At 37.8% G+C, this 12,871-nt stretch overlaps 1 protein-coding gene across 2 annotated transcripts in view; it reads right to left on the bottom strand.

Moving 5' to 3' along the window:
- The window catches only part of SRGAP1 (SLIT-ROBO Rho GTPase activating protein 1), a 306,717-nt gene that overhangs the window by 33,518 nt on the left and 260,328 nt on the right, over window positions 1–12,871 (bottom strand). For both annotated transcript variants that reach the window (XM_055249639.2, XM_055249640.2), the window contains exons 13-15: window positions 12,384–12,444; window positions 12,173–12,250; window positions 10,000–10,134 (exon numbers count right to left, since the gene is read on the bottom strand). In XM_055249639.2, coding sequence (XP_055105614.1) covers window positions 10,000–10,134; window positions 12,173–12,250; window positions 12,384–12,444 — 274 coding nt within the window. The remainder of the gene's footprint in view (window positions 1–9,999; window positions 10,135–12,172; window positions 12,251–12,383; window positions 12,445–12,871) is intronic.

Here is a 12,871-nt window from a genome sequence, read left to right on the forward strand (position 1 = left end):
AAATACTCTCCTAACTCAGTTTCCCTTTCTGATTCCTCTTCTTTCAGTGGTTCTCAACCTTGACTTGGATTCACTTGGGGAGATTAAAAATGCTGATGCCTGAGATTCTTTTATGCAGCCAGGGTTGAGAACCACTGTCTTAATTACTCTTGTCAAGCTCATTTCCCTGGAATCTTGAGTGCTGACCCCAGCTGTTTTCCACTTATTATCAAACTGGGCATTCTATTTTCCCTTCTGCATAGCTGAAAAGGTGCGAAAAATCTATTAGGAATATTCTTGATTAACCAAGAATGAGCTGACAAAACAAGCAATAATTTATCAGGATTCCTGAGAAAAAACCACTTCCATTCCCACCTTTAAGAATGCCAAAGTTGGAACTGTAGCTCTGTCATCTTTTACCAAATGCAATTTCAGAAACTCTTGAACCAGAATGTAAGTAAAACATTATCATGCAATTAACATCCTAATTCTTTCAATATAAATCTATAATTTATAATAGTGTGATCTTAGTAATACTGAATTGAATATATTACATTTTGCCTTTTTTATTTGTAAAATATTTCAAAATGGAGAAAATATAACGCTATGAATAAGGCAGATTAGGGTTACGTCTATTGCATACAAGCACTTTGTTAACATACTTCCCAGGCAATGGTCTTGATTTATTTTTCCCTGAAAAGAGGGAATAAGATGCTTAAAAAAGAAGTTATTCAACAGGTGTATAAGTTCTCTCAGGCCACAATAACTCAATAATTAAGTTATCAACATTTCCACCCAGTTCGGTCCTAGTAGGATCAAGACATGTCCCAGAGTAAGCTGTATCTCCATGACAACTTCATGTGATATAGGCAAAACCACATTGTACAGAGAGGGAAGATGAAATGCCTAAAGATGAAGTAATTTGCAAGTCATTGAGAATTTAATGTGAATTTTGTACCTTTAAATACTATTTCAACATAGCTGCATTATTATATCAGAAATTAACTGGTTGAATGCTTATGACCTAAAATAGCTGATTTTATAAAAAGTGTAATGTTGTTGCTGCTTTAAAGAAGACAAAGATGATTTGGCATACCTGTATCTAGAAAGTCTGTCTCTAAAAATGAAAAAGAAAAAACTCTTTAAAAGCGAAATTATACATATTATGATTTATTCTTAAGACAACAATAAAACTTCTCCCGCTGTTTACTGAGGATCTTGGGTGTTTCAAAAGTGAAGTTTCCTCATTCTCCCAGCAAATCCTCATTTTAAAGTTAAGGTCGAGGCTAAGGTAAGAGAATTGCTTGAGCCCAGGAGTTCGAAGCTCCAGTGAGCTATGATCACACCACCACACTCTAGTCTGGGCAACAGAGCAATACATCATCTCTAAAAAAAATTAATAATCATAAAGTTAAGGTCAACTATCAGGGACAGGATTTTTGTAGCTTAACGCTAGTTCTGAAGTCCTAGAGTTAAAAACAAAAGGAAAGGAAAGGATGTAAAAAGAACCACTCTTACTATATTATTCATCTTTAATATTTGTCAAATCCCATAGATGGCAAGTCACTCTGGAGGCTACATTCTCTATAACTACAGGACATAGGCATTACTTCCAAGAGGTTTTGTTGTTGTTGTTTTTGAGACAGTCTCACTCTGTCATCCAGGCTGGAGTGCAGTGGGGCGTGTCGGCTCACTGCAACCTCCACCTCCCGGGTTCAAGTGATTCTGATGCCTCAGGCTCCCAGGTAGCTGGGATTAGGAGCACCCACCACCATGCCTAACTAATTTTTGTATTTTTAGTAGAGAGGGGATTTTGCCACGTTGTCCAGGTTGCTCTCGAACTCCTGGCCTCAAGTGATCTGCCCGCCTCGGCCTCCCGAAGTGCTGGGATTACAGGCATGAGCCACCATCCCCGGAAGTTTAATCTTAATTCAAGATCTTCTTGTTTCTATCTCTCGGTTCTAAACTTAGTCCCTCTACCTCTTAAAGGCAGTTTTAAAATTTTATTTAATAAGAATTGAGGGAACAAATATTTGTACACCAGTTTCAGAGTAGCATTATTCATAATAACCAAAAGGTAGAGACAACCTAAATGTTCACTGACAGATGAGTGGATAAACAAAATGTGGTATGCACACACAATGGAGTATTATTCAGCTTTCAAAAGAAAAACATTTCTGACACATGCTACAACATGCACGAGTCTTGAGGACACTATGCTAACTGAAGCCAGTCACCAAAAGAACAAATGTTATATGATTCCACTTATGGTAGGTACCTGGAAAAGGCAAATGCATAGAGACAGAAAGCAGAAGAGATAAAGCCAGGGTCTGGGGCTGAGGTGCAGGAGGATGGGGAGTTATTGTTTGATGAGTACCGAGTTTCTGTTTGAGAAGATGAAAAAGTTCTAGAAATGGACAGTGGTGATAACTGTCACTGAACTGTACACTTAAAAATCGTTAACATGGTAAATTTTATATTATATATATATATATTTTTTACCACAATAAAAGAATGAGGGGGCCTGTGGGATGCAAATGAAAGACTTCAGGGGAAAAGCAACGAGGACATAAGTGACACCAGAAAAACTAGATAAAGTTATGTGAGGCAGATGTACATTCTCTATAACTACAGTCAACACAAATCAAAGCAAAACAGAACTGCTGGCATTCCTGAAGTAGTAGCAAGTCTATTTGTCTCAAAGGCCTCCAACCGTCATGGCTGCGAGCAGGACTCCCAATTCTACCTGGCTGGCTGCTCAACAGGCGCGCAATGTGCATCCTACAGGAGCTTCGCTCTGGTACAAATGACTCATTTACTGTCCTGAGTCCAGTTAGCGGGCAAAATTTATGGTTGCTGCTGACACCCTGATGAATGTGCGTTCCTAGCTGGCTCTGAGTGTGGCGAATTTCACGATTTCATGCTGGAGGGAAAGATGGGTCTTTTCTTCCCCTCAGAAAAGTTGTCAGTGAGGAAAATCAGTATTTCACTTGGATTTCTTGTAAGCTGGGCTTTATTTTCCACAATTCAAGGTCTCATGTAATTAGGTAAAAGTGGCATTCATCCAACCTTGATCACATGCTCAAAGCTCCCTGGGCTAATATATGTTTTTTTTTCCCAGCAATGCAAGATTCTCATGTTAGCGTCCCAACTTCCCAGCAGGCGGGTTAGATAGCTCTATGTAAATGCATGTGAAAAATTTACCATAAAACACAAGTTACTTCAGCAAACGGCAAAAAGTTCAAATGGTCATCACTCTGAAAATACTGGTTCTTCTGTGGACTATTTGTAGAAGTATTTGTTTGCCAGAAAATGAATAATAAATGACAAGATGCAAATTTCTCCTTAGGTATGAAGACAGGGAAGGAAATTCCTCGGCAGCCATATTTAGAAACTGTTTATTTAACAGTGGGTACACACATACTTGTGAGTTCCACAGCCTGACAGCTGGCATTCAAGATGAATGCACCAGCTTCAGGACATTTTTAGGTTCACACTAACAATGTCAAGGTGTTAATCAAACCTTTGTATATAATTGTTTAATAGGCTGACTTCTGTGAATTAAACCATTGATTTCTCTCCTAAATAACAGCACTATAGAAATACATACATAGATGTTTCCTATTCTGCTGAATCATCATATTGAGGTTCGTAAAGAAACTGAGTCTTAGTCTAGAGAGCTTTACCTACTCAGTTCAGATACTCAGCCTATTAAATATTTTTAAGGATAAAGGAAAAATTAAGAACATTATTATAAGGCATCAGACAGAAATTCAGAAGTCAGAGAGAAAACCACCATGTATGTCAATAAAGCTGAAAGAAAACTTTATAGCAAAAACATATATTAGAGCACCAGAAAAAGAGTTCAAAAGCTTTTTTCATGAAATAATCAGAAAAGGCAAATAAATTTAGGTACTAAGAAGCTCATCATAGTATTTTGGCATAATTGCAAAATCACTGGAAACAATCTAAATGTCTAAACTAGGGGATTTGTTACATAAAATAGAAATCATTATAAGGTCACTAAAAGCTATATTTTGAAAATAATATTATTGAGTTTTAAAAAAGTGGTTTATGAAGAGCCAGTACGGCATGGTATAATTTTTTACAACACCTTGGCTGGGCACAGTGGCTCACACCTTAATTCCAGCACTTTGGGAGGGCGAGGCGGGTGTATTGCTTGAGTCCAGGAGTTCAAGACCAGCCTGGAGAACGTGGTGAAACCCCGTCTCTACCAAAAAAAATACAAAAATTAGCTGGGTGTGGTGGTGCACGCCTGTGGTCCCAGCTACTTGGGAGGCTGAGAGGGGAGGATGGCTTTAGCCTGGGAGGTTGCAGTGAGCTGTGATCACGCCACTGCAATCCAGCCTGGACAACCGAGTGAGAGCCTGTCTCAAAAACAATTTTTTTTACAACAGCTTTATTGAGATATAATTAATATACCATATAATTTACCCATTTACAGTTTACCAATGATTTTTAGTACACTCAGAGTTGTGCAAGATCACCTCAATCATTTTAGAACATTTTTATCACTTCAAAAACAAACCTCTTATCCATTAGCGGTCACTTGGCATGATACAATTTTTATGAAAAGTACATAGGAGTGGTGTACCCACAAAATGGATTATTATTTGGAAATCAAAAAGAATGAAGTACTCATACCTACTGTAACATGGATGATCCTTGAAAACATTATGCTAAGTGAAAGCCAATCACAAAAGACAACATACTGTATAATTCTATTCATATGAAACAGCCAGAACAGGCAAATCTATAGAGACAGAAAGTAGATTAGTGATTGCCTAGGGCTGGGGGTGGTGGTGGTTATGAGTAAATGGGGAGTAATTGCCAATGTTTGCTAACTGGGGTTTCTTTTGGGGGTAATAAAAATGTACTATAATTGATTGTGGTGATGGTTGCATAATTCTGTGACTATATGAAAAACCACTGGCCCGTACTCTTTAATGGATGAATTGTAGAGTATGAGAATTATATCTCAATAAAGCTGTTTTACAAAGTACATAGGTACTGTAGAAAAACTCTGGAAAGATACTAAAAATGTTATCATTATCTCTGTGTAGAGAAATTATGATTTGTTCTTAGTTTATAATTTTTCTACAGTGATAACATGTTAATTGCATAACATTAGGTTGGTGCAAAAGTAATCGTGGTTTTTGAAAGCCGCAATAACTTTTGCACCAACCTAATAAATAATGAAAGCATTGACTACTCATTTGATGATTTAAGGAATTATTGTTGGTTTTAAGGGTATGATAATGGTATTGTGGTTATGTTGTATATTAACATGAAACATAGTATTTGTTGTACACAAAATGTTTACATGCCAGTGGTTCTCTTTGGGTAGTGGAATTATGGAATTTTGGTAGACAATATTTTGTTCTATGTGCTTTTGTGCATTTTTCAGGTACTCTACAATGACTACATGTTGGTTTTGTGATAGGAAAAAAAATTCTCCCTTAAGAAACCATTTCCTCGTATCCAAGTAGTCACCTAAATAATAACACCTAATGCAAAATGAAATGAAAATGTTTCATTTGGGCTCACAGCCTTAAGGCAGTCAGAAAAAAAAACATGAATTACTTGAGTGGCTTTTCTAGGGCAAGTCACTTGAACTTATGCCCTAGGAAATCTCAGAGCCATGATGCAGGGATATTCTACAAGCTGCCCAGACTTTGTGGGTATGACCTGGAGCATTGACAAAACCACTTACAAAGTGCATGGTTAAAACAAAACAAAACAAAATAACTCTTGGGTGAGAAACTGAGAAACTACCAAGTTTGCCACTTCAAATTTATGTTGCATTTGGTTTTACTATGTCTTCATCCAGATAAGTAATCTTTAAAAAGAAGTGTACAATAAATTGGGGAACAAATAGTGCATATTTTTAAAAAAAGAATGCTAAGATAAATTTCCTTTGACTACATATGTTTGTAAGCTTCCAAAGAACGTGGTCACTCAGGGTCATAAAGCATAAACATGGCTGGATAACTACTACTACTACTACACACACACACACACACACACACACACACACACACACACACACACACATAGACCTTTCCCCAAACAATCCAAAAATACGGAAGCAAAAAGTACTGGGTGCTCCAGAGACTTATGCAAACTCTTAGAAAAGATGAAAAGGGAAGATTTTTCTATACAAAATAACTGTTATGTGAAATTACTTTAATAGGGAAAATCAAACCCAATTACAGCAATGCTACAAGATGACAAGGGTAAAAACAATCTATCACTCAGATCCTTTTTCCTCTAAAATTTCAAAATCTTTGTTTCTATCGTATATTAACTTAGCCTGCATTTATTTGTAAATATCTTACCTTTCCTGCTACATTTTAAGCCTCTTAAATACAAGAATCAAGTCTCTGAATCCCTAGAAAGTTTTGTACATTGTAGACAATCAACTTGGTTCAAATCCTCAAAAGTCTGCAACATTGATAAGGGGATACAATGATAAAAGATATACTATGCTACTCAAAGGATTTATTGAAAATCCAGGAAAAATGCAGGAAAATCCAGGAAAAATGCACTATGGTCACATTGGTAAGAAAAAAATGCTTGCTTAGAGATAATAACATCCAAGAATCCTCTCTTTCTTAAGAGGTTAAATGTTGGAGGAAAAGGGGTTGTTATATAAAGAGGTTGTTAGTGTCAATATGTATGTTTTTGAAAAACCTGCCATTCTGTAAAACTGTGCACTAAAAGTAACAAGACTAATGTGGAAAAATAGGATTGGGGCAGACTACTCAATATTTATGAAACTTTGTAACTACAGCACTAATGAAAACATTAACAATCCTATTAAAATCCAAGGATTATGAATCCATTGATTTTGATTAATCCATTGTTTTAATACAGGAGGGAATTTCATTGTAGCTTCTCTACTTGCACTTGAGCACTGTAGGCACTGCTTACATGAGATATCTCCACAGATTTTTTCCTTGTAGTTTACATATTTGCTAAATATGACTCTAATTGTGAGAAAGCTTGACATTGATTGCTACAAAGCATTTAATGCGCTGGGAAAAATCATGCTGGAAACAATGTAACTGGAGGATAACGCTAATATTTCTAAATTCACGTGAGTTATGCCAAAGAAATGCATATTTAGCAGAACAGACAGATTGATAAGTGGCTAACCCAGGTATTGGCATATGTGACCACAGTTTATAGTCAGAGTAATTGTAATAGTAGTAATGATGACAGCTTGCAACACTTACTGAGGGTTACTATGTGCCAGGCATGATGTTAAACCCTTTACATGGACTATCTCATTTATTCTTCACATAGACTCTATGAAGTAGGTGAAGAAACAGCTATTTAATAATATTAAGTATTAATCTTTGCCCAAGTTTACACAAAGTTGGAAAGTGGTAAAGCTAGGATTTGAACCTAGATCTTTCTGACTGTATGGCCTCAGTTATTAAAAACCACTATGAAATGATATTTTTCATCCAATAAAAGTGTGAAATGATTCTATAATGGTAACTGACAATGTGGCCCAACACTCTTTATCCAGTTGGTACATGTACATGTTACAGCTGACATGATGTATGGACCTAGAAAACCACTAAGCATTGTACAGCACTTGTTATTTTTCCAGACTTAAGCTTTTTGGCTAGGATGTGAGGGAAATCTTTGGACATGGCCAAAGGAGAATTCCAGAAGTAAGACACCTCCTTTTCATTTCTTTCCAGCTGGGTCAGAGGTTCATTGTGATGACTCAGGCTACGCAAGGGCCGTGGAATGGACGTGCAGCTGTACTTCTGAATTCCAATGGGACATCAGACTGGGGAGGATTATGACCGGGAAATTCACACCCAACTGGAGCCAAGACTCTAGGCACCAATGCCAGACAAAGAACTTGTGGTGGAATCTTGACTTTTCAATTCATTTCATCTATAAATTCTATTTAACTTAACATGCTCCAGGAATTAACTAATTCCTAACCTTCGGGACTGGCCAAATGTTAGGGCTGCAAAACTACTCCACAGGCCTGTGGAGCTAACTGTGGGCACTTCATTGAGCATATTCTGTGCCAGGCACTCTTCTTGTCATTTTACATATATTAACTCACTAAATTCTCACAACCTTATGATGTAAGGATTAATGTTCCCCCTATTTTATAGGTGAGGAAACTGAGATGCAGAGAGCTTAAGAAACCTGCCTAAGGTCACACAGCTGATGAGTATGTGACAGAGCTAGGATTTGAACTAGGCTCTTTGAATCCAGAGCCTCCATTCTTAACCTACTGCCTAAACTCCTTCTCTAGTAGTAGGAGACAGAGGGGTTAAAAAAATTATAATTTGCGGAGATCAGAAAAATTCTGGACATACGTACCCAATAGAATAATGGGAGAGGAGAAAGTGATTAATCCTGGTTGGAGTGGTGGGGAGGACAGAGTTGTGGGAGGAATGCCAATTTGGCAAAGCCATCACAGCAGATGTTGAATGGTTATCACGGACAGCTAAGGAAACAGCATAGGCAAGTGGATGGAGGTGGGAAATGGCCCGGCATGTGTACAGTCTGCTACTGCTGAAATATACAGTAAATATGGTAGGGTAGCAGGAGAGGGCTGTGCAGCAGTAGGAGAGATCAGAGAGAGGAAGAATTCAATTATATGAATTGGCCATGCCATGGAGTTAGCTTTTTTTTTTTTTTTTTTTTGAGACAGAGTCTTGCTCTGTCACCAAGGCTGGAGTGCAGTGGCATGATCTTGGCTCACTGCAACCTCTGCCCGCCAGACTCAAGTGATCCTCCTGCTTCAGCCTCCCAAGAAGCTGGGAATCCAGGTGCATGCCACCATGCCTGGCTAATTTTTTATTTTTAGTAGAGATGGGGTTTTGCCATGTTGCCCAGGCTGGTCTCAAACTAATGGAGACCAAGCAATCAGCCCACCTTGGGGAGTTTGCTTGTATATTGAAATAGGTTTTAAAAAAGGGAGAAAGCAAGCAACCCAGTTTTTTTTTTTTTTTTTTTTTTTTTTAACTCTAGCTGCAGTGTGGAAAATGCAGGGCCGGGGTCAGGGGGTAGGGGTTGGGAAAAGAAGGCGAAATCTAGAAGTAGAGTCCATTTAAGAGACTCTAACTATCCCCAGTGAGAAACCAAGGTGATGGGGATGAGGAAGGAGGGATGAGTAGTGAGATGTTTTTTTTGAGGCCAGATCAATAGGACTTGTTGATTCAGGTGGGGGGTGGAGGGACTGTAGGGAGGTTTCTTTATTAAGAGTAAAAAGTTGATTCTTATGAAGCCTCAGTGATTGAAGTCAGCTCTAGACTCTTGCTGGGAACTCGGACTTAAAAGGGACACTGTATTTTTGGACGCATGGATCTTGATTGTGGCTAATAATTAATTCATGGTATCATTATTTTCACCTTCCTTTGTATAGTGTCAAAAAGCCCCCACTGAAGTAAACAGCAATGCTTTACTTTGCCAATGATTATCGGTTTCATAATAGGTCATACACAATCCCAGAGCAACTCTGCCTATTAGCTTGGGTTGCCCACTGACAGATAATTACCACCTGGTGTTCCTGCACTGTAATAAGGATCTTTGATCTCATTTTACCCATTTCTTGAAATAACATTCAAAGATGGATAAATTACCCCACTCCTAAGACTGGTTGAGAAAAACCAAGAACCAAAAGCCAAGAAAAGGTCACATTTCCCAGCTTACAACTTCCTCCTTTCCCTTAGGCGGCTGGCACCTGGCTTTCTGCTCAATTCCAGCCATGAGTGGGAAGCTCCTGGCTTTCTGGAGCCAGAGGACGTTCAGGAGGAAAGCCCACTCAGCCGAGGGCGAGGCCACAGCTGGGAGGATGACTCGCACTGGATCCAGAAAGAAAACAAATGGTCTCAGAAATATGGTGGTAATGGGGTAATGGTGGGGGTGGGGGCGTATGGAGGGGGGCCACTGCCTTTTCCAGGAAGTTGGTTAGTGAAATAATTCTGGTGGGAAAAGACCAAAAAAATGTCCACTTACTGATACAAGAAATCAGATCGTTAAATCTTTCCTTAGGAAAGAGGGGGTTTTCCAGCCCACGGAAATAGAGCTTCAGAACGCCAGCAACTGAGTTAATATCATGGTTACTCTGGTCGTCAGCCAAAGGATTTTCACCTAAAAAAAAAAAAAACTCGTTACATTTGCTTCTTTTTTTTTTCTCTGAACAAAAATATATTTCTATGAACATACACATTGCTATATATGCATGTATCTTTTAATTATGCTTTATGAAAGATTATATGGTACTAAAATTAAAATAATTGGTTTAGATATCCCACCCCATGATTAACCTAAAAATAGCTGACTAAAATAAAGCTTTATAAAATCTTATGCTACTAACTAATCCCTTACAAGTTACTCAAATCTTAAAATAAAATATTGTGGAATTTATAATTTTACCCAACCCCCACTTTTTTTAAGCTGAAATCTGTAATCTTAGTTTGACATGAATTCAAACACTACATCCTGTGTTTCTTACCCTACTGGGAAAAAGACACACCATAGGTCTGTCTGACTATGCTATATGGGTCAGCAAAATTTATCAGAAATGTCATAGGCGCCACTGAATTGTGAACACCTACAATTAAATAAGTAGGTATTTCCCAAAGTGGCATGGTGGTGTTCACAGCACATCTGAAAGCTCTCTTGAGCAGAGGGAAACTCTAAAATCAGATAGAGGAACTTGAAAATGTACCTTTCATGTTACTAAGGAGTTTGTATAAAAAGTGGGAATTTTAAAAATATATCACAAATATAAAACTATATTTTTTTACGGTAAACAACTTTAAAATATTAGGCAACTAGTCTGGTTAGTGTTTCTCTCTGAGAATTAAATTAAATTATTAGGCAACTAGTCTGGTTATTATTCCTCTAGAGATAAAATCCTTAAGAAGTTCAACATAAAATACAACCTTAAATCAAATTCTATTTTTTATTTACAGTTTTATGCTTCCCTTTTAAAGTTCACAAAAAGTGTGCATTGCATTTTAACGTATTTTTTTGCTTCTTAGGGCAATTTATTTTTAGGGATCTGTTGTTCTCTTTTCTCTGTTCCTAGGGCAAGAAATCACTGAACATGAATTTATCAGAATATAATAATTACTATTATTTTTGCCCACTGTGAGAAAGCCTCACCCATGCAGATCACAAACAAATAACAAATACTGGGAAAATTTCCAAGGAAAAATGATCATGTATTTTGCCTGTGGTGGCTAGCACAGAACCTGATACTTTACCATATTTCAGCTTATCCTGAAGATGGCCAATGCATAAGACTTGGCACATGTGGCTGCTCTGCTCTAACCATCCATTTTTACAGTTTTGCAGGTGAGGAAATCGAGGCCAAATAGGAATTGAGCGACTTGACCCATATCACATGACTGATTAGTGGCTGAGAGTCTGATACGATTCTAGGTCTGCGTGACACGAAAAGTGTGCAGCTTTGCTAATTATAATGTGCTAATTGGAATGTTTCTAACATAAGGAAATGATATGTGCTTCAGGTGATGGATATCCCAGTTACTCTAATTTGATCATTACACATTGTATGCTTGTGTTAAAACACCATATATACGCTATTAATACATAATACTATTACGTACCCATAATAGTTAAAAATAAAAAATTAAGCGAAAAAAAGTATTGACATTGAAAAAAGATAAAGTATATGGTATATGACCCAGTTTAGCAGAACTTATTTGACAGCCAATTATGAACAAGCATAAGGCACCCCCTAGGGTCACAGGGAAGGAGTCTGTGGACAGTGAGAAGAAAAAGGGAAGAGCGCCCAACAAAGGGAGCAGCTGGGCAGCTGGGAGGAGCTGCCTCCCTCACCTGCTGTCTAGGCCCAGGGCTGCCGTGGCCACTCTTCTAGAGCACGTTCAGCCCCACATTTGCTACACCTGGCACCGATGATCAATGTCAGTCCTCAACCAGGATGCAGAGCTCATATGCTTTTCTAATTTTAATAATGAGGGCTTATAGTTTTGGTCCCATTTCTCAGCTATTCTTCATGGATTCTTACCACTGCACCCCTAATGCATTACATACAAAGAAAGGTTTTGAGGATATACAGAATAAGGGTGCCACTTCAGTTTACAGAACACGATGACTTTTCAACATGGTTTGCTTATAGGGATAGACGTGCAATTACCTCTCTCAAATGAATTTTTAATATCATTGACTTCCACCTGGGAACCAGACACTCTGAAAATCCCCTGATGCTGAAGACCTAAAGAGGAAAGAAGGGAAAGAGGATAAAACCCCATCACATTGTCTAGGTCCCTCTTTTCCCAGGAAGTAAATTTACTGAAACACTTCTAGTGATTTTTAAAAAAATAAGAATTCTGTAGTTTATGGCTTACCATAGAGATTGATGAACCGAATACAGCTTTCCACAATGAGGGGAATAACCTGTCCTGAGTCCTGGGAAAGGGGATGGAAACCAGTTAACCTCAAGGGAGAGGAATAAACCCCTCATAATAATAAGGCTTAGAGTTTAACAGTAATTAAAGAGGGATTTTTGCAGTTCTGGAGCAAACCAAGTTAAAGACACTTAAGGCAATTCTGTTTCAACTTACTCTGCTGTGCCTAGAAATGTCAAAACCTAATTCATCTCTTTTCTTATATTAAGACTCACATACCAAAATGAATATGTGAATAACTCATTTTTAAAAGCTTATTTATACAAGTGATCAATCTTTAATGGACTTAAAAAGAACTCTGTGTATTATAATCATAGCATCTTCAGTTTGATTCGCTATATTCATCATGAAAGACAACCTTTCAGCCATCTCAGGATTCTCTCTATGACATCCCTGAGAGTACATCACCTAGATGACAAGTTATAAAA

This window comes from Symphalangus syndactylus, chromosome 17, assembly GCF_028878055.3.
Source record: "Symphalangus syndactylus isolate Jambi chromosome 17, NHGRI_mSymSyn1-v2.1_pri, whole genome shotgun sequence".
Taxonomy (NCBI): domain Eukaryota; kingdom Metazoa; phylum Chordata; class Mammalia; order Primates; family Hylobatidae; genus Symphalangus; species Symphalangus syndactylus.